Source organism: Nicotiana tabacum, chromosome 12, assembly GCF_000715075.1.
Source record: "Nicotiana tabacum cultivar K326 chromosome 12, ASM71507v2, whole genome shotgun sequence".
Classification (NCBI taxonomy): domain Eukaryota; kingdom Viridiplantae; phylum Streptophyta; class Magnoliopsida; order Solanales; family Solanaceae; genus Nicotiana; species Nicotiana tabacum.
This window is the reverse complement of record NC_134091.1, coordinates 13,887,795-13,911,272: the sequence shown is the minus strand read 5'-3', so window position 1 is coordinate 13,911,272 and position 23,478 is coordinate 13,887,795. Positions and strand designations below refer to the sequence as shown.

At 37.8% G+C, this 23,478-nt stretch overlaps 1 protein-coding gene across 1 annotated transcript in view; it reads left to right on the top strand.

The window, feature by feature from the left end:
* The window catches only part of LOC142167017 (secreted RxLR effector protein 161-like), a 46,324-nt gene extending 25,184 nt beyond the window's left edge, over nucleotides 1-21,140 (top strand). Inside the window, exons 2-3 of the mRNA XM_075227165.1 lie at nucleotides 20,879-21,022; nucleotides 21,114-21,140. Of these exons, the coding sequence (XP_075083266.1) occupies nucleotides 20,879-21,022; nucleotides 21,114-21,140 (171 nt within the window). The remainder of the gene's footprint in view (nucleotides 1-20,878; nucleotides 21,023-21,113) is intronic.
* The last annotated feature ends 2,338 nt before the right edge of the window (nucleotides 21,141-23,478 follow it).

The window sequence follows — 23,478 nt, the reverse complement described above, 5'->3', positions numbered from 1 at the left end:
TCTGTCATACTATGGCACCTTGGTTGGGCAGCACAATCTTATTTAAATATAAAAAAATATCATATATTCTCATTATGTATAAGCTTGCATGCTATAAATTCTGGGCTTAGCTCGTTGACATGCGATTAGTCTCAAGCTCAACCTTAGATCATATTAATCACTGTTGGCGACGATCAAGACATTATATCATTGAGATTCAAGTCACCTCATAACATATCTCTGAATCTTTCATAACTATACTAGCTTCAAAACATATCAATATCGCTTTAAGAACCTTATGCCCTTAAGCCAACCCATCACACTTTTATCTCATTGGAAGTATATTGTTTGCTTTATCCATTGTACTAGCATCTCTCCATAATGCAATGATGACTTTCTATGTTTTGTGATTTTTCTTTTCCCTAAAGTGAATGCCTTATAGTGTATATTTACCTCCCTTCTATCTCTTCTTGTTCTTTGGTACTCATGACCAGGCATCGTATCTTTAAAGAGCTTGGTGTTGTCATTCTACCGTGGTTCACCTTATGGTGGTAATTTATCTCAACTTTGAAATCCCGAGGTCATGTCTTTTTGTGATTCTTAAACTATAGCAGACCAAGTATGCACTTCAAAAGATCTATTCGTTGTGTTATTATGGGTCATAATACATTCAATAAACTACCAGTTTCTTCTTATCGTCTTCATCATTTAGAGGACATTCTTTGATAGGATCCACAAAGTACTCGCTGCAACTACCATAGGTTTTACTCTGACTCATGTACATAACTTATTAGCCTCGTTGTTTTGAACAAAAATTTTATCTCAACTTAGGGACGCAAATCCTGATACGTCTTTCTTCCGTCTAATCTCTTCATGTTAACACTGGCCAATACCATGACTAGCCTTCTTGGTAACTAAATTAAATCTGGACATTGCTTAGGAATATAGTCTTTTATCGTATTCCTATTCACCTTACTAGCACCAACTTCTTGTGAGTTCCATGACAACTTTGACCTTATTGAGACATCATCACCTCATCTTTTTAGTTCGAAGTCTTTGAAATATTTATGATAGTCCTGATTTGTTACAGCCCTAAATAAGATAGTCTCGGTCATACCTCATTCTCCTTTTTGGGATACACTTTTCTTGGTCAGTTCCCGGCTTAACCTTTATTATCCCTTAAAGGCAGTTAGCACAATAAACCACCTTACTTGTAGACGGTGATGTCTTAATAGCTTTTCCTCTTATAGCTCTAATCACATCGATATATCAATCATTCGATTAATCGAAGAAAATAGAAGTCTGATTCTCATTTTAAGCTTTAACGCGCGATCTAGAGTAAGGAAGAATGTGAAGCTTTTCTTAAATGTCTATAAACCCTCGTTTATAGAAGTGGGGCCCTCACAATCATAAACGAGACACCACTGACATGGCTTCATAGACCCCTAGGACTCTCTGAACCTGTTGCTCTGATACTAAGTTTGTCACGACCCAATTTTTAACCAAGTCGTAACCGACACTCGGAGCCTTAACATGACCGAGCGAACCATCTTGGCTTTTCTATTCTGTTCTATTTCTGTTATGCAATGCATCTCAACACAATTCGATGTAATTTAAAGTAAATTCTTTTTTAAATCTTTTATCGAAATAATAGTCTGAAAAGAAATTCATTCTCTTATCTGGAATACATTGAAAAACAAACGTAATGCAAAGTGGACACCTATGACTTTGTTCTGACTCTGTCTATGAAGCCTATAAGAAATACTGAAATAATAAGATGTAACGACCCAACCGATTATTTTAAGCATGTGCACTTCGCTCGGTAGTTTACGGGCATGAGTAGCTTCGTATGATGTATTATAACTTACGTTAATCGTCGGTTTTAATTTTCAGGTTATTCAAAATTAAATTGGAAGAATGAATTTCATGGTTGAAGCTTTAAATTGGGAGAGTTGACCAAGTTTGACTTATTGTGAATTTGAACCCGGAACAGAGTTTTGATGGTTCTGTTAGCTCCATTGGGTGATTTTGGACTTAGGAGCGCGGACGGATTGTGAATCGGAGGTCTATAGTTGAATTTGGCTTGAAATGGCAAAAATTAGATTTTTGAGAAGTTTGACCGGGAGTGGATTTTTTGATATCAGATTCAGACTTTTGGCTCCGGGAATTGAAATAGCTTCGTTATGTTATTTGGGACTTGTGTGCAAAATTTGAGGTCAATCGGACGTGATTTGATAGGTTTCAGCATCGGTTATAAAGTTTGAAGTTTCAAAGTTCATTAATTTTGAATTAAGGTGTGATTCGTCATTTTGATGTTGTTATGTGTGTTTTGAGGCCTCGTGTAGGTCCGTATTGCGTTATGGAACTTGTTGATATATTCGGACGGGGTCCTGAGTGGCTCGGATGAGTTTTAGACGAGGTTTAGATCATTTTTACTTCATGTTGCATTACTGAAGACTGCTGGTTCTGGTATGATCGCACCTGTGGTTGGTTTGCATAGTGTGATGGCCATAGAAGCGATAAAGGCATCGCATATGCGAGATGAGAGCTGGATGAGGAGGCCTGCAGAAGCGGAGAAAAGGGCGCAGGTGCGGATGCGTAGGTGCGTCGAGTGGAAGCGTAAGTGCGAGTGTCTTCGCAGACGCTGATGCAAAGTTTGATACCGCAGGTGCAGGGGTTGCTGGGCAAGGTCATTTTTCATGTTTTTTCGCAAAAGCGGTGGTCGTAGGTGTGACGAATTGTCCGCAAATGCGAAAATCGCTGGCCAGAACCTATAATTCGAGGTCTTTGGTTTCTATCTTCATTTTCGGATTTTGGAGCTCGGATTGGGCGACTTTGGAGAGGAGATTTTCCACACAACTTGGGGTAAGTGTTCTCTACTCATTTTTGATGTTATATCACGAATCAACCTTCGTTTTTGGTAATTGGATTGTGAATTTTATAGAGAAAATTGGGGATTTTGGCCTAAAGTTTCATAATATAAATTTTTAAGTTTTGAACGTCGAATTGGAGTGGGATTTGAGTGAAACTAGTATGGTTGGACTCATAATTGAATGGGTTATCGAATGTTGTGAGTTTTGTCGGGTTCAGGGGTGCGGGCCCGAGTTAGGGTTTTGGCCGATTTTGGATTTTTGATACAAGATTTGATCTTTTTCGATTGGGATTGGTTCCTGTAGCATTGTTTGATGTATTTGAGTTGTTTGTGGTTAATTTTGAACCGTTCAAAGGTCAAAATACATGGGATGGAATTTTGGAGCATCGCTTGGCTTGCTCGGTGTTGTAATTGGCTTGTTCGAGGTAAGTAACTCTTCTGATCTTGGAGCTGAGGGTATGAACCCTGAATATACGTATTATGTGTTTGGTTTTGAGGTGACGCGCATGTGGGCATGCACCGTGTGAATTGTGATTTCCGTTATTTCTGTGGTACTGTATATTTACTTGAACTTGTCTGAAATCATGAAATCTCTACGTACTAGAGTTATCGAGCTGTGATTATGTTAGAGACCGTGTCTAGGCTACATGCTTATCCTGTTGAGACCCCCTAAGGTCATTTCTGTTGTTAAGAAATTTGCTTTCATTACATTACATACTCAGTCATACGCATTCATATGCATATCATATCTCAGTCTCTGTTGTAATTTATTAATGCATCATATCATTGTTTTCGGGATAGTATCATGACATTGTGAGCCCATGGGAGAGAGGCTGGTGAGATTGATCACTGAGTGAGGTCGAGTGCCTGATTATTAGTGATATTTATGGGATCGGGTTGCATGCCGCAATGGTGATACTGATTTATGATAGCGCTTGGGCTGAAGGAGCCCCTCCGAAGTCTGCACACCCCCAGTGAGCATGGTTGATCTGTTTTTTGAAGGATGGATCTTCCCTGGGCATGGATCTTGTCCGAAGCATTTTATACTTGGAGATGGATCTTCTCCACGGGATGGATTGGGCCTACTCAGTACTGAATGACTAATGATCTGTTGATGTGTATATTCTGGGATGGATCTTCCCTAGGCCGGATTGGCCATATACAGTACCGATTGATTGAGCATGATGAGTAAAATGTGTGAGAAAGTGATATTGAGTTCACTGAGAGTGTGAGTACATGAGTTCATCTCTGAAATACATTGCATCGATATGCACAGATAACATACAGGCATAGCGATGTATTTTTCTCATGCTGTACAGTATCACAACATTCATAACTTCTCACACATGTTAACATATGGGCATAGTGAGGCATTTGTTTTACATTGGACATTTGGAAAGAAAATGAGACATCTTAATTATTATTGAAAGTATTTTGAGAAAAATTATTGTTTTCAAACTTACTCGTGTTTTGGCATTTTCGGTAAAAGATTTGGATTTTCACTGCGATACTTGAAAAGTAATGCCTATTTTTATGGAACTGAGAGCGAACTTAGCATTTTATTTTTGAGATACCTCTTTTGTTACTTATACTATATTGTTATGAACTGTTGTGGAATATTGGTGTTGGACCCGACCTTTTTGTTAGCTCGTCACTACTTTCAACCTGAGGTTAGGTTTGTTACTTATTGAGTGCATGGGGTCGGTTGTACTCATACTACACTTCTGTACCTTGCGTGCAGATGTTGGCTGCTGATGTTGTTGTGTTCGACGGGAGCCGGCATTGAAGATATACCTGTGTCCCGGTTGTAACTGCCTCTTGTTCATGGTAGCCTTAGATCTATCAAACTCTGCTAATGTATTGTTTTCAAACAGATGATGTATTTATTTCATTTTAGCATTGTAAACTCTATTCTTAGAAACTCATGATTTGTACTACCAGTCCTTGGGAAATGTATAAGATTCATATAATTTATTTTGAATAATTGTCTTATTAATATTATTAGAATTGGATAGTTGTTAATTGGCTTACCTAGCGGGTTGGGTTAGGTGCCATCACGACTAGTTAGATTTTGGGTCGTGGCAAGGTGGTATCAGAGCTCTAGGTTAATATATTCTACAAGTCATGAGAAAGTGTCTAGTAGAGTCTTGCGGATCGGTATGATGACGTCCATACCTATCTTTGTGAGGCTACAGGGCATTTAGGATATATACTTCCCATCTTTCTTTCCTTATCATGTGGAATTGATTCAGCTTGAGACATAACTCTTTGAATTCCTTCCACGTATTCGTATGCGCATGTGAGCGCTCGGTATCAGCTGTTCATCGACGGCTTGTGATTCCATGGATGAGGTGCGAGATATGATTTTTGTGTGCTGATGAAGGGCCAGTCTGGAGGACTTGAGACCGGGTTTGACTGTAGCTTGCGCACGGAGATTTCGGTTATGTGAGCACGTGCTTTTGGACTTATACATCCGGCAGTGTCTCTATGAGTGGAATTTGTGACTAGATGAGTGGTTGGATCACTATATGATGAGTATGATGTGACGGCGGGATGTGTTCCGATAGATCGAATTTGACCAGAAGAGTTTTCTTGTGATGTAAAAAGGACTATTTGGTGCTTGATTTATGTCCTGATTGTATGTACAGTATCGGGTTATGGGTGTGTTGAAGGATCTTTCATGATGGTTAATTGTGGAATGAATTAGATTCTCATGCCTTGTTGGTGAGTTCAGACTCAGGAAGATTAAGTGCTTGTGTAGTAGTTGTGGCTGTGAAAGGGTATAAAGAGATGTCAGTTGAGGCTAAGTAGGTGGGTTATAACCTGCAAGGTGATCTACAGATGTATGATTTTTATGATATTGTGTGGAGGATTTTGTATCCACCAGTGGGTTATATTCGTGCGATTTGAGTTTGGATCGGTTGTAGTAGTTGACCTGACTGTCACAAGGGTGAATGAGAGATTTGCAAATAATTTGAAGTATTAGATGGTTTGCCTTACAGGAGCTCATGAAGGATTTAGTTGAATCTCGTTACGGTATTATAGCAGTAATAGAGTATAGGCATTGTGAGTTATTGTGTGTTTTAATCTATGGCTTTGGGTCAAGTGGGGGAGTCTGCTATCGATAAGTTGATTGCACGGTTATGTGTCGTATTGGTTTCGGTTTGAGGTATACTTGTGAATCAGTTATGACTTGCAGAGGTTGAGTTCGAGAATGACTCGAGTAAGGAAATTTATGGATACGGGTTATGTTACACTTTATGGGTATATTGGAAATATTGAATGATTGAGTTGTTATTCGTAAAGGATATAGTGTGCATGGAGTAGGTATTCACTCAGTTTCTTAGAACTGTTGATTATACATTTCAGTATCAAGAAGGTGAAGGGTTCGTGGGGTGAGTTGTGGTTAAAGATCGTGGTATTTTAGCAAGGAGAATTATCAATTTGAAGACAAATTCGGAAGGGACTCGGATAAATAGGACAGCTTAGTAGTAGGTTGGATCAGCACGGTAATGGATATGATTGGTTATGTGGGTGCTTATGATGTGGGGGTTTCTACAGGTGCTTTGTGGCAATATTCTTAGATTTGGCGACCTGCGTGGCTTGGTTGAGTTAGAGAGATTCAATTCCGATGGCTTGATTATGTGCAAATAGATTCCAAAGCATTGTCGAGGATTTCTACCACGGTTTGAGATGGATATTTCCTACCGGCATGAGGAGCATGTTGAGTATTATGATTTTCTACCGGATGGGATCAAATGGAAGGCTTCTGGCTGATCGGATATGTATTATACTTATGACTCAGAATGATTATAAGGTTTTCGTATTTTTTTCATATGATAGCATGATAGATGCGGTGTGTTGTGTGGGATTAAGGTTTGCGTGTGCAAGGTCGCAGTTTAGTTTTGAAGGGGAGGTCATAAATTCTTAGATGGCATAGACGGTTTTCGACATTTAGATGAATGCTATAACTATATGGTATTGCGTGAGTAGAGTATACATTTCAGAAGGCGCACTATGTTTTGAATTATGGATTTTTCATAGGTATTGCGGCACTTTCATGGTTGATCGACTGCTGATTTTAAGTTGTTGCTATGTGGCACGAAAGAATGGGAGAAGTATTCCTTGTGGGATGATCGTGTATGAGAGATACGTTAGACATTCGGGCGGTGGAGATGGGATCAGATATGGTGATTTGTGTGTTTTATGGATTTGGAGGCTGGGAGTTCTCATGAGCAGATTGTTTCATGGTTGTGGACTGTGAACTTGTGGCCGAAGCTAGCCAGATGATAGTATGTGTTATGATTCAGTCATTGTGGACTTTCGGAGGGTTATGTATCTATTTGTGGGTGACCAGAGTTGATTTGGGGGTCCATTGGTAGGCCCAATTAGGATGAATATTCTACATCGAGCCGGATTGGTTGGTTCCATACTGCTATTATTGAGGTATGTTCCATTCGATTGTTGTTGAGCTTATTCGTGTTCTAAAATGATCTGTGAGTTACTCTTCTATGCTACGAGGAGTTGTGATTCGTTGGTTATAAGCACACCTAGTACGATTCTATTTGGGCTTTATAGCGAAATTTGAGCGAGATGAGTAATTGGGTATTGTATGGTCGATGGTGTATGGGTTATGTTCTTTCGGGTTTTGTCTGGCATTGTGTCATCTGCTTCTTCATGGTTATGGTAATGCACTTTGAGTAATTGATATCGGATTGCGAGTGGTTATTGATTTTGAGCATGGGGGCTGAGGTATTTCATATGGACCGGTGTTTGGATGGGGTCACACATTGCAGTAGAGTTATGTTGAGATATGATCCCTTGTGTTAGATTCTTGTGTTTTGGTTCTACGGTGTGTTATAGGTTCTTAGCATTGCGTTGTGGTGGTACTTGTTGAGCTTGCGGGACAGTTCTCTCGTCTGAGTCATTTGTTTTCCTTTCCATGATTGAGTATATTTGGAATGTTGCTTATTGGTGCACGGATTGCATGGGTTATGGATTTAGATTGTATTGATGTGTCATGTTACTAGAGTGGTCGTGTTGGATGAGATGAGGTCATTGGACCTAGAATGGATACTATCGGAATAGATTACAGCATGGTTGGAAGGATAATATCGAAAGTCGGCTTAGAAATTTGCTATAGTTCTTGTCGAAGGAGAGGGAGTTCCATGACTGGTTGATCTAATGAATGGTTATGAGTTTTACATGTTTCTTTCATCATTGGCAGTGTACGAAGGTTTAGAACGAGGCTTTGTTTTATATGATGTTGTTACCGATATTGGGTTGATTTGAGCAGCTACTGTGACTATAAATCATTGCTTTGGGCATTTGAGATTGAGTATTTGGGTTATGGTTACGGCTTTTGGTACAGCTTGTTCAGACTTATACAGTATGTAGATGCGAGATTCTGATCTTATAAGAAATTTCGGATGTTGGAAATGGGATTCTAAGGCTTGTGGGCTAGGTTGAATTGAGAAACTTTCAGTTATGTTGTGTTATCGAACCTGTATGGGATAGGGTAACGTGAGATCACCCCCATGTATGTGCATGGTAAGGTTATACGGCGGTTTGATGGTTTTGGGAACAACTCTTGGCATGTTTAAGGACGAACGTATGTTTAAGTGGGGGAGAATGTAACGACCCAACCGGTCGTTTTAAGAATGTTCACTTCGCTCGATAGTTTACGGGCATGAGTAGCTTCGTATGATGTATTATAACTTATGTGAATCGTCGGTTTTGGTTTTCAAGTTATTCGGAATCGAATTGGAAGAATGAATTTCATGGTTGAAGCTTTAAATTGGGAGAGTTGACCAAGTTTGACTTTTTTGTGAATTTGAACACAGAACGGAGTTTTTATGGTTCCGTTAGCTCCATTGGGTGATTTTGGACTTAGGAGCGCGTCCGGATTGTGATTCGGAGGTCCGTAGTTGAATTTGGTTTGAAATGGCAAAAATTGGATTTTTGGAAAGTTTGACCTGGAATGGACTTTTTGATATCGGATCCGGATTTTTGGTTCCAGGAATTGGAATAGCTTCGTTATGTTATTTGGGACTTGTGTGCAAAATTTGAGGTCACTCGGACGTTATTTGAAAGGTTTCAGCATCAGTTATGAAGTATGAAGTTTCAAAGTTCATTGATTTTGAATTGAGGTGTGATTCGTCGTTTCGATGTTGTTATGTGTGTTTTGAGGCCTTGAGTAGGTCCGTATTGTGTTATGGAACTTGTTGGTATATTCGGACGGTGTCCCGAGTGGCTCGGATGAGTTTTGGACGAGGTTCAGATCATTTTCACTGCATGTTGCATTGCTGAAGGCTGCTGGTTCTGGTATGATTGCACTTGCGGTTGGTTTGCGCAGGTGCGATGGCCACAGAAGCGACAAAGGCATCGCAAATGCGAGATGAGATCTAGAAAAGGAGGCCCGCAGAAGCAGAGAAAAGGGCGCAGGTGCGGATGCGCAGGTGCGTCGAGTGAAAGCGCAGGTGCGAGTGTCTTCGCAGATGCGGAGTTTGATACCGCAGGTGGCTGGGCAAGGCCATTTTTCGCAAATGCGATATTTTTCCGCAAAAGTGGTGGTCGCAGGTGCGACGAATTGTTTGCAAATGTGGAAATTGCTGGGCAGAACCTATAATTCGAGGTCTTTGGTTTCTATCTTCATTTTCGGATTTTGGAGCTCGGATTGGGCGACTTTGGAAGGGAGATTTTCCACACAACTTGGGGTATGTGTTCTTTACTCATTTTTGATCTTATGTCACGAATCTACCTTCGTTTTTGGTAATTAGATTGTGAATTTTATAGAGGAAATTGGGGGTTTTGGCCTAAAGTTTCATAATATGAATTTTTGAGTTTTGAACGTTGAATTAGAGTCGGATTTGAGTGAAACTAGTATGGTTGGACTCGTAATTGAATGGGTTGTCGGATCTTGTGAGTTTTGATGGGTTCCGTGGTGCGGGCTCGAGTTGGGTTTTGGCCGATTTTGGGCTTTTGATTCAAGATTTGATCTTTTTTGATCGGGATTGGTTCCTGTAGCATTGTTTTATGTATTTAAGTTGTTTTTGGTTAGTTTTGAACCGTTCGGAGGTCGGAACGCAAGGGATGTCATTTTGGAGCATCGCTTGGCTTGCTCGGTGTTGGAATTGGCTTGTTCGAGGTAAGTAACTCTTCTAATCTTGGAGCTGAGGGTATGAACCCTGAATATACGTATTATGTGTTTGGTTTTGAGGTGACGCGCATGCTAGGTGACGGGCGTGTGAGCGTGCACCGTGTGAACTATGATTTCCGTTATTTTTGTGGTACTGTTTAGTTACCTGAACTTGTCTGAAATCATGAAATCTCTACGTACTAGAGTTATCGAGTTGTGATTATGTTAGAGACCATGTCTAGGCTACATGCTTATCCTGTTGGGACTCCCTGAGGTCATTTCTGTTATTGAGAAATATTCTTTCATTGCATTACATACTCAGTCATACGCATTCATATGCATATCATATCTCAGTATCTGTTGTTATTTATTGATGCATCATGTCATTGTTTCCGAGCTAGTATTATGACATTGTGAGTCCATGGGAGAGAGACTGGAGAGATTGATGACTGAGTGAGGCTGAGCGCCTGATTATGAGTGAGATTTATGGGATCGTGTTGCACGCCGCAGTGGTGATACTGATTTAAGATAGAGCTTGGGCTGAAGAAGCCCCTCCGGAGTCTGTACACCCCCAGTGAGCGCGGTTGATATTTTTTTTGATGGATGGATCTTCCTTGGACATGGATCTTGTCCGAAGCAATTTATACTTGGAGATGGATCTTCTCCACGGGCTGGATTGGCCCTACTCGGTACTAAGTGACTGACGATCAGTTGATGTGTATATTTCGGGATGGATCTTGGGAAAAATTACTATTTTCAAACTTACTCGTGTTTTGGTATTTTTGTTAAAAGATTTGGGTCTTCACTGCGATACTTGAAAAGTAATGCCTATTTGTATGGAACCCCCTGAGATCATTTCTGTTGTTGAGAAATATGCTTTCATTGCATTACATACTCAGTCATACGCATTCATATGCATATCATATCTCAGTATCTGTTGTTATTTAGTGATGCATTATGTCATTGTTTCCGGGCTAGTATTATCACATTGTGAGTCCATAGGAAAGAGACTGGAGAGTTTGATGACTGAGTGAGGCTGAGCGCCTGATTATGAGTGACATTTATGGGATCGGGCTGCACGCCGCAGTGGTGATACTGATTTAAGATAGAGCTTGGGCTGAAGGAGCCCCTCCGGAGTCTGCACACCCCCAATGAGCGCGGTTGATATTCTTTTTGATGGATGGATCTTCCTTGGACATGGATCTTGTCCGAAGCATTTTATACTTGGAGATGGATCTTCTCCACGGGCTGGATTGGCCCTACTCGATACTAAGTGACTGACGATCAGTTAATGTGTATATTCCGGGATGGATCTTCCCTGGGCCAGATTGGCCATATACAGTACCGAGTGATTGAGCATGATGAGTAGAATGTGTGAGAAACTGAGATTGAGTACTCTGAGAGTGTGAGTACATGAGTTCATCTCTGAAATACATTGCATCGATATGCACACATAACATACATGCATAGAGATGTATTTTCCTCATGTTGTACGGTATCATGACATTCATGACTTCTCACACATGTTGACACGTGGGCATAGTGAGGCATTTCTTTTACACATAACATTTGGAAAGAAAATGAGACATCTTAATTCTTATTGAAAGGATTTTGGGAAAATTACTATTTTCAAACTTACTCGTGTTTTGGTATTTTCGGTAAAAGATTTGGGTCTTCACTTTGATACTTGAAAAGTAATGCCTATTTGTATGGAACCCCCTGAGGTCATTTCTGTTGTTAAGAAATATGCTTTCATTGCATTACATACTCAGTCATACGCATTCATATGCATATCATATCTCAGTATCTGTTGTTATTTATTGATGCATCATGTCATTGTTTCCGGGCTAGTATTATCACATTGTGAGTCCATGTGAGAGAGACTGGAGATATTGATGACTAAGTGAGGCTGAGCGCCTGATTATAAGTGACATTTATGGGATCGGGCTGCACGCCGCAGTGGTGATACTGATTTAAGATAGTGCTTGGGCTGAAGGAGCCCCTCCGGAGTCTGCACACCCCCAGTGAGCGCGGTTGATATTTTTTTTGATGGATGGATCTTCCATGGACATGGATCTTGTCCGAAGCCTTTTATACTTGGAGATGGATCTTCTCCACGGGCTGGATTGGCCTTACTCGGTACTAAGTGACTGATGATCAGTTGATGTGTATATTCCGGGATGGATCTTCCTTGGGCCGGATTAGCCATATACAGTACCGAGTGATTGAGCATGATGAGTAGAATGTGTGAGAAACTGAGATTGAGTACTCTGAGAGTGTGAGTACATGAGTTCATCTCTGAAATACATTGCATCGATATGCACACATAACATACATGCATAGAGATGTATTTTCCTCATGTTTTACGGTATCACGACATTCATGACTTCTAACATATGTTGACACATGGGAATAGTTAGGCATTTGTTTTACACTGGACATTTGGAAAGAAAATGAGACATCTTAATTCTTATTGAAAGGATTTTGGGAAAAATTACTATTTTCAAACTTACTCGTGTTTTGGTATTTTTGTTAAAAGATTTGGGTCTTCACTGTGATACTTGAAAAGTAATGCCTATTTGTATGGAACCCCCTGAGATCATTTTTGTTGTTGAGAAATATGCTTTCATTGCATTACATACTCAGTCATACGCATTCATATACATATCATATCTCAGTATCTGTTGTTATTTAGTGATGCATTATGTCATTGTTTCCGGGCTAGTATTATCACATTGTGAGTCCATAGGAAAGAGACTGGAGAGATTGATGACTGAGTGAGGCTGAGCGCCTGATTATGAGTGACATTTATGGGATCGGGCTGCACGCCGCAGTGGTGATACTGATTTAAGATAGAGCTTGGGCTGAAGGAGCCCCTCCGGAGTCTGCACACCCTCAATGAGCGCGGTTGATATTTTTTTTGATGGATGGATCTTCCTTGGACATGGATCTTGTCCGAAGCATTTTATACTTGGAGATGGATCTTCTCCACGGGCTGGATTGGCCCTACTCGGTACTAAGTGACTGACGATCAGTTGATGTGTATATTCCGGGATGGATCTTCCCTGGGCCAGATTGGCCATATACAGTACCGAGTGATTGAGCATGATGAGTAGAATGTGTGAGAAACTGAGATTGAGTACTCTGAGAGTGTGAGTACATGAGTTCATCTCTGAAATACATTGCATCGATATGCACACATAACATACATGCATAGAGATTTATTTTCCTCATGTTGTACGGTATCACGACATTCATGACTTCTCACACATGTTGACACATGGGAATAGTGAGGCATTTGTTTTACACTGGACATTTGGAAAGAAAATGAGACATCTTAATTCTTATTGAAAGGATTTTGGGAAAAATTACTATTTTCAAATTTACTCGTGTTTTGGTATTTTCGATAAAAGATTTGGGTCTTCACTGCGATACTTGAAAAGTAATGCCTATTTGTATGGAACTGTGAACGAACTGAGCATTTTATTTTTGAGATACATCTTTCGTTACTTGTACTATGTTGTTATGAACTGTTGTGGAATATTGGTATTGGACCCGACCTTTGTGTTAGCTCGTCACTACTTTTAACCCGAGGTTAGGTTTGTTACTTATTGAGTACATGTGGTCGGTTGTACTCATACTACACTTCTGCACTTTGTGTGCAGATGTTGGCCTTATGTTGTTGTGTTCGACGGGAGCCGGCATTAAAGATGTACCTGTGTCCCGGTTGTTGCTGCCTCTTATTCATGGTAGCCTTAGATCTATAAAACTCTGTTAATGTATTTTTTTCAAACAGATGATGTATTTACTTCATTTCATCTTTGTAAACTCTATTCTTAGAAGCTCATGATTTGTACTACCAGTCATTGGGAAATGTATAAGATTCACATAATTTCTTTTAAATAATTGTCTTATTAATATTATTGGAATTGGATAGTTGTTAATTGGCTTACCTAGCGGGTTGGGTTAGATGCCATCATGACTAGTTGGATTTTGGGTCATGACAAGGACCAAATTCTGGAATCAACGAACTCCACGAACTAAAATAAAGCTCACCAATTCTTTTGGTAATGGGACGAGAATATCCTAGCTCGTAGCCTGCTTACCTTCAAATATGTGCCTGCATTGACATTTGTCAATGTAGGTTCCCATGAAGAGAATATTAGTACACCATAATGGTACTCGGTAAGTAAAGCAATCCTCCCACTAAAGCTGGAATGAGACTCTGAAAAAAGTTTGTATGCATGATAAAGAAAATTCTAAAAGCTTCTAATAAAGAGGTGAAACAGGCAACTCATATATCTATTGTAAAATTCTTTTTGATGTCATTCATGAAAACTCTCTTTCTTTTCTTTTCTCTTCTTTTCTGAAAAAGATATAAAATTCAAATAGATAAATATATAAACTTTTTCGGAGCAATCCTTGTAAATTTTCTAATGCATTTTCTTTTCTTTTCTTTTCGGGGAGTTACATTTATTCTGACATTCTTTCTGATTCTGATTCAGAAAATGTCACTATATGATCAGTATGGTGGACCATCCCAGCTCGATCGCCTGGATCCCATTTCTGTGGTGCCTTACAGTTCAAGGTTCTAGCATGCTCGCGTTCTTGTGCCTTACCAGGGCACTTCAATTATAGTGCCCGAACCAACGGTATACTAATTTCTTACTCTGGCACGAGTAGTCACGGGGTAACATAAACCACTATAGGCTATGAACCCTTCTCAGAGATCTAAGGAAACTCCCAAAATATTCTTCTGAGTAATTCTTGTATCACAAAATTTAAAATAATGATACATCTTCACAGTTTTCATCGAAACAGTTCCGTAAAATTATGTAAAAGAAATTTTAATAGTTTATACATTAAAGAAATAAATGCAAGTCATGGATGCATGAGACATGATTTACGGAACAACATACTATTCTTGAGTTATTAACTATGATAATCATCTAAGATCTTTTCTATAATTCTAATGGATAATGTGAGTCCACTCGTTCCATTTAGAGCTCACATTAACGTCCTATACAAACCAACAAATACTTGTGGCCTGATCTTTGTGAGAAGACAACTTTAGTAAAAGCATTATCTCTACTCACCTTGATTCTTTGCTTTTGAATTTCTTCGTTTGCTCCAATCTAGGGGTGGCATGTGGGTCGGGCCCGGTCCTAAGTGGGCTTCGCGGGCCCGGTCCTAAGTGATCTGGTCCTAAGTGGGCCGGTCCTAGGCGGGCCGGTCCTAAGCGGTCCCGGGCTTCGCGGGCTTCTCGTTGGAACCGATCCGGGACCGGGACCACGAACTAGCGGTCTCGTGTTAAGTGGGCTGGTTCCGGGCCTAAGCGGGCCCAAACGGTCCTAAGCGGGCCCAAGTGGGCCCAACGAAAACTTTTTATTTTTTAAATTATTTTTATACAAGTTAGAGAAAAACAATGGTAATAAAAATATCTAAGGCAATTCCTAGTAAATTATATTATAGAATTGTCACCTAAATTTTTTAATTCAAATTTAAAGACAAAAATATTATAAAGAGATATTCAAAGCAATGCGTTATAATATATATACTATACTATACTATATATACATCTTAAGATATATAAGCTATATTCGATTTACTATATATACATCTTAAGATTTATACATTAATATTCGATTTATATACTATATATATATATATATATATATATATATATATATATATATATATATAGAGAGAGAGAGAGAGAGAGAGAGAGAGAGAGAGAGATAGATATATGTATATTATATATACATATATACTATATATATATATATATATATATATATATATATATAGAGAGAGAGAGAGAGAGAGAGTATAGTATAGTATATACTATATTATACTATATGTATAGCTTAAGGTATATAAAAAGACAAAAATATTGTAAAGAGATATTCAAAGCAATGCGTTATATTTTTATTATAGCATTAAAAAATTATGACAATATCTTTCTTAGTCTTCCTCCCCCTATGGAATGAGCACAACAAGGTGCTAATACCACCATTGAGAAGAAAAAGAAACTAATCAAGATGTGCCAAAATACAAGTTACATATTAATTTATATGGTATCTCTTACAAATTTCATAAATCCTTCAACGTCCGGAGGAATTTCCGTTGGTGGTGGCGGAAATGAAGCTTGGTCATCACCGCTTCCAGGCGAAGCATCATCCTCCGCAAGTTCAGCTAGCATTTCTTCATAAGCTTCGTCTACCTCTGGTTGTGATTCAGCAAGTCCAAAATTTCTTCTTTCCGAACGGATCCAATCTCTGAAAAGTACTGATTTTTTCAAGCTCTCCCTCATAGATGCTCTATAATCACCGAGTTGAAGTCTTGCTTGACTGAAAGCGCTCTCTGGTACCACTGTTGAAGTTTGAATAGTTAAAATATCTCGGGCCATCCTTGAAAGAATCGGAAAGTATTTTTCTTTGTCCTTCCACCATTCCAAAATATTAAAGGAGCCGTCAGGATTCACTTCCTCAATTCCCTGTGACAAATAAACTTCAAGCTCATTTAGTTGTGAAAAATCACTAGTACTAGAACCTTGAGAACCCCTGAACCCTGCCCAAGCACTAAGTGCTCTTACTCCTGCAGTTCTTTTAGATGATTGAGAACTAGAAGAAGAAGGAGTTGGAATATTTGGTCTAGCATGATCTAATGCAACTTGATAAGCATTATAAATAGTTTGAACATTTATTTTAATTGAGGCTATGCCTCCGCAAGTGTAGACAACTCCTCATATTCAAGTGCTAAATCATTATAAACAGTTTCATACCAAAATTGAGGACCTCCTAATTTCATAGTAGGATTTAACAATGCAGCAACACCATAAATAGGGGAAATAGGGAAAAAATATTTTTTAAATTTTTTTCTCATGGAATCAATAGCAAGTTGATAAATTTTCCCACCCTCTGAAAAATGATCAAACAAATTTGCAAGTTCTGCAATATAAACTAAACAGTTAGAAATAGTAGGATAATATTGCCCATAAAATTCATTTGTAGCAATATAAAATTTTTCTAAAAAATCTACAAGCATTTTAAACATTAGCCCAATCTGCATTTGTAAGGTGCTCATCATCATTACTTACATGAGCATTAAACGTTGAGTTTATGGGGTTTCTATATTCATATGCAATAACTAAACTTTCATACATGTAATTCCATCTAGTTGGACAAGGTTTAGGAACCTTTCTTTCTCTTAGGCCAAATTCATCGCATCTTTTAAAATATTCTCTAAGTCTACTTCTACGGTTTGAATAAAAAATCCAATTAAGAGCCATTTTAACCTTTTCAATTTCAACATTTAAAATTTGTATACCATCACCCACAATTAAATGGTAAATATGACAAATACATCTAACATAAAAAATATTACTAAATGCAGGACTTAGTGTAGTGGTAAGCAATGTTACAGCATTTGTGTTACTAGTAGCATTATCCATTGAAACTAACATTATTTTATCACTAATGCAAAAATATCTACAAATATCCGTAATCGTGCTAGAAATAAACTGCCCTGTATGACGTGAATTAATTATTCTATAAGCAATAATGCGCTTTTGCATTATTCAATCCTTATCAATCCAATGACTGGTAACAGTAAGTTAATCACAATCATTACCACTTCTACCAATATCAGTTGTAATAGCAACACGATAATTTATATGAGTAAATAAATAACGCAAATATTGTTCATATTCATGTTTATATTTATAAATATCACTCTTTACGGTTGTGCGAGGAAAACCTTTATAAGTAGGATTATAAACTTTTCTAATATAATACACAAAGTGAGGGTTAGAAGGAAAACTATAGGGTAAGTACATAACAGTAACCATTTTTGTCAATTCTTCCCGATCTTTTTTTGGATCATAATATAAAATACCATCGGTAACAGTGTTAATTCCCGGTTGAAATTGATTTGACCCGGTACTAAGGTTAGCCTGACTAGGTGCACTTGTCCCCTCGGCCAAAGCTTTCATACGAAAATATCTAGCTTTATCTTGAGAGTGTAGCAATATGTGTCTAGTCAAACTTTCCGTCCCCCCCCCCCTCCCGACTTCCAACATATTTAAAAACTAACTCTTTGTCACAAGTTTTACACTTAGCCCGATTTTTTTCTCTTAGTTGAGTAAAAAATGGCCAAACAAGAGATGTTTCTGCCCATTTAGAAGGTTGTCTAGAAAAAGTAGGGGCAGTAACAAGAGGGTCAGACGGGGGATCATTTGGATTATTATTAGTTGGGTTAACTTCAGGAGCAGGACTAGTGGGTGTATCGTCATCCGGTTGCATTTCATCAAAATCATTTCTTCATCATCATTTTCATCAATAGTTGGATTACCATAAAGAGCATTCATATATTTATGGTTTAATTGTTCACCGGGTGCAATATTATGGTAAAATTAACTCTCGGTAAATTATAATAAACTATTATCGCTATCAAGAATAGCAGGTATAGGACGGGTAACAGGTTTCGGCCGGGGAGTCGGGGAAAGTGGAGGAGGAACAGATTGGCCACTAGATTCACCACTCTTGGATTTTCCCTTATTTATACTAAATATTATTTTTAGGGAATAAGCCATCTTAATTAATCAAGCAAAGTAAATAAAACAAACAAAACTATAATATTAAAACTTAAGAGTTGGAACGAGTTTACCGAATTGACAAACAACTTGTTGAAAAATAATTATCGTTGAAAACTTCAATTCACCAACTTTATAATTTTGCACAAATTGTAACAATTAAGTAAGCAATTATAGAAGAATATTAGAGAGAGATTGATGATTTTGTGAGAAAAACGAAAGAATGAGGGGGTATTTATAGTTTAAAATAGGGAAAAAGTATAATTATAAAAAGTTTGGGGTTAAAACAAAATTTGGGGGGTTAAATGGCTATTTTGCAAATAGCCAACGGCTATTTTGGCAGACCAAACGACTAGTTTTTAAATGGCCAAACGGTCAAATTTTTTTTTAAAAAAAATTATCCGTTGGGCCCGTTTAGGACCGCTTGAACCGGCCCACTTCTGAGCCGGTCCCGATCCTAAACGGTCCCGGTCTCGTGGGCCTCCCCTATGAGACCGGCCCACCACCCCACGGTCCCGGTCCTATCCAGTTAGGACCGTTTAGGCCCACCGCCCATGTGGGCTTGCGGTCCTGGGCCGGTCCCGGTCCTAACCGGCCCACTAGCTACCCCTACTCCAATCCAATGGGTTCAAACTCACCAAATAAATCTATACATAGTTAATTTAAAAATAAAATACTAGAAGTTCCAAGATTTTCAAAATATAGAAACCCTAGGTTTGATTCTTCTCTCCTTCTAGGGTTAATCGTTAATCTAAGTTCTTGTAGTAGTTTCTAGTAACAAATATCAACCATAAACCTCTCTAACAATCGTGGTTGAAAGCGGTTACGAAATATACCTTGAATCATGAAACCCTAGGTTAGTGGAGAGACCTTGTTCTTGAGTTTTGGTTGAGAATCTAGTGATTTTGAGATGAAATATTGTTAGAATTGATGTTTGGAAGTAGTATTCTAACGTTAATCGTATTGAAAACTCACCTTAGATAGTAAGAGAACCCTTGGATGACTTGAGGATGAGAGGAGAGATTTAATCTTTAAAGAGTGAGGCTATTTTCTCTATCCCCGTCCCTTTTTTTTCAATTTCATGCCTTCGGTGTTATGGTCCGCGCCCAGCCACACCCAAAACGCCCCAAATAAAATTACTTCTGATTTTGGCATTTTGATTCACGCTTGGCGCACCCTTGGGCACCCATAACGCGGTCCATTTTTCTGACATGATAGTTTTCAGTAAAACGCTTATAACTCTTTATAGGAATATCGAAATGATGAGCGGTTTGAAGTGTTAGAAACTAGACTTCAAGGCTTTCTTTTGATATATATCTCAAATCTCAATTCATTATATATTGATAGATATGATCATTGAAACTTAGGTCATGTGCGGCTAAGGTCATTTTCATCCCTTAAACAACTCCAATGGATTCCAATTTACTCCTCTCCTCTTATAACCATCCATTCAACCTTCTAAACATAAGATTTATGTATTGTATGCCTTCATCACTTTTCATACATCTTTGTGCCCCACGTAGTGCTTGAGCGAGAATATAATACTTAGCAAAAGTTTTTTCCGGGGCTTTACATTGCTTCTCTTTATTCGTATTTAAAATTTACAGTAGAAAAACAATCGATCTGAGGGTGATTTTATCATTATAAACAATATAACTCAATAACATAAAAGCTAAGAACTTTAATGAGCCTAATATGCCCTTAAAATATGCGTGAGGGACCAAATATACACTCCATATGGGATCATTTAAAATAAGGGCATATTTGGAGCAAGTATTGAACGGTAAGGGCATGCGTTTGTGTCCAATTATTAACGACGGGCAAATCTGCTCAATTTCGCATAGTTCAAGGGTATATTGGACCTTTTTCAATTTATTTACTCTGCTTAGTGTTATGTTAACCTTTAAAAAAAACTTTATATCATATTGGCATATCGCAAATTGAAGTTTAAAATTCAAGACTGAGCTCACAATTTACTCCATGGCCTTGGGATTATTATTGGAATACAATTGTAATCCAGGGTGGGCAAAATTACACATCCAGAGTCCAAGAAACTTTCAATACTCAATTAGCATATTATAAGATTTTGATTTATATATGAACCAATTCTAATACTACCACTTTATGCATAGTAGCAACTAAAAAGAAGGGCACGTAAGAAGGCAGTGGACACCGGGAACTAGTACTGTAAAATATAAATATATGTATGTTGTACTCCTCTCTGTTGCAGAATTTGAACGAAAAAAACCCTACTAGCTCCTCTCTGTATTCTTTCTATTCTTCTCCTTGCTCAAAGATGTTTAAAGGCAACAAGAAAATCACAACTGCTGCAATGGAGATGACGGAAATGCGTGCGCTAATCGAGAAGCTGTTCGGAGAATTGAATGCCAGACTGGAAAAGTTTGATCAAACGATTCAAGAGATGAAGGAATCGCTTCAGGTACAATACAAAACTCTATGGGGGTAAAACTCCTCATTTCACTGGATTTTCCAAAAAAAATCTTGATGTGAAATCTTGGCTCTAATATTAGGGCGACTCAATAAAAGCGGCGGCATAGAGTCAAAGTTTAATAAGATACCATAAGCTTTTTAATAAAATTCATGTATAATCTTTTTATGAATTAATTCCTTCAAATATTTTTTCTAATGAGAAATAACAATAGTTAATTCAGAAAAATAAAACAATAATGTATGTAAAGTAGGAAAAGTCATAACGAATAGGGTAGATATATTACAAATTAATGAGAGGGAGAATTTAACTTAATTACTCACTCGTTTGAACAATCTCAAACAAATCTAGAAGAAATTGAACCTTTTATTTATGCTAATTATAAAAGTTATATAGTATTACTATATTATAGAAAGGATGAAACTCCAACATAAAATGTTGATTGAATTTTCTGTATATATATATATATATATATATATATATATATTAAATTTCTAAAAATATTTACATAATTTATTATATTTTTATATTTATTATTTGACTTTTTTCTTTAATATAAACTCATTTACCACAAGAATACTACCATTATTGTTAAGTTGCATTTAAGTATTAGTTTCATTATTTCCTTGTGTTCATCATTTGGCTTTTTCAATTAATAAAATGCAAACTTCATTATTTTCTTCATGACATAAGGATTTTACCTTTTCAAGTAATAAAATAAAAACTTTATCATTTCCTTGTATGTTCATGACATTAGAAGTGTAATAAATCTCCTTTCCAAGCAATTAATAAATCTCCTTTCCAAGCAATATGTCAACTTGAATATGCAAAATACTAACTTGTCGCATACTTTAGTTTCTATCTTATTGTAAGCGTGTTAGCTATTAAATATGTTGCAATATTTTGGCTCCTTCTTGGAGCCTAAAGTAGAAGTTTTAATGGTCTTACTCTTAAGTCGACCTTGTCTGTTGTGTGGATTGATATTCTTATTATCTGATTTCCTTAAGGAGGAGAATATGAGGGACCACCATTGAACTTAATGAGCCACCCAAAGGTCTCCCTTTATTTTGTGAGAAAGGTTGTACTCCTGGCAACAAATGCAGTAAACACATGCAATTGCTTTTGCTCGGAGATGATACAGAAGATCAGCTAATAAATAAAAAAATATACATGAAAATATGTACGATCGCTGTAGAAAAATATTTTGGGCCATGCCTAATAGTCCGCATCGCTGGTTACCATAGGATGCAACCTCTGAATATCTTTGTATGTAAAGGGAGTACGCACAATTTTATTGATGAATCCGTGACAGCTAAGCTAGGTTGTGACACATTTCCAATCAAGGCTCGACCTGTTCATGTACATACTGGGTATGTTATGGCCACATTCAGAGTATGCAACAACTTCCAATTGTTACTACAACGAACACAGTTTAGTGTGGAGGAGTTATATCTACTTCCCTTGAGAAATTGTGACATGGTATTAGGAGACCAGTGGCTAACGACTCTTGAGGATATAAAGCTTGATTATAAGGCTCTTACCATGAAGTTTTATTTCCAAGGTAAGAAAAGGATTTTACATTTCAACCAACCACTTGAAGACTAGAAGTGCTAGGAGTCGCAACAAATTGGAAGGATTAGGTCTTCAAATTTCACATTGCTAATTGACTTGTTGTAAATCTTTTTTCAATTTCTGTTTTCTGCAATTTTCTTAAAAATGCTCCTTCTATGTGAAAGTAATTAAAGGAACTATTTGTAGTCATCCTAATTAGTTCGTTATCTAACAATAATATGCCATTTTGAGCGTTGGTTGTACCAGCACCTTGGATGTTATTATTATTTCTGTGGTTTCTGCTGATGGTACTGATATATTGTCTCTTTTTGTCTTCTTGAATCGATAGTCTATCGGAAACAGTGGCGGATCCAGCATTTTAAGGTAATGGGTGCTCACTATTAATTAGTGCTAGCAAATGATGGAAGGAGTCGAATTGAAACGGAAGGATTAAATATGTTTTAGACAACACTGATAAAATTTTCTGAACCACTCATATTTAATAAAAAGGACAACCTGGTGCACTAAGCACCCGCTATGCTCGAGATCCGGAAAAGAATCGGACCACTCGTATTTAATACGGATAAAAAATAAATTGAATGACGAAAAATATGAATATTCATATTTGTTTTGAATATTACCATTATTGTGAAGATTCCAAACCACAGTATATTCTTGTGCCACGATGAACTAAATGAAAAAACGACAAAGTTAAGAAGAAGCTATGTAGAAGGGAGACGAAAAAGAAAGTCAAACGAATAAGAAAAGCTTCCGAAAAAAAAAAGGAATAATAAATATGAGAAGAACTATCCGAGTACAAAGAGTGTACCACGTTGGAATCGAACTCCGAATCATGGAGAGAGCATTCTTAGATTCCATTAACCAATAGCACCCAC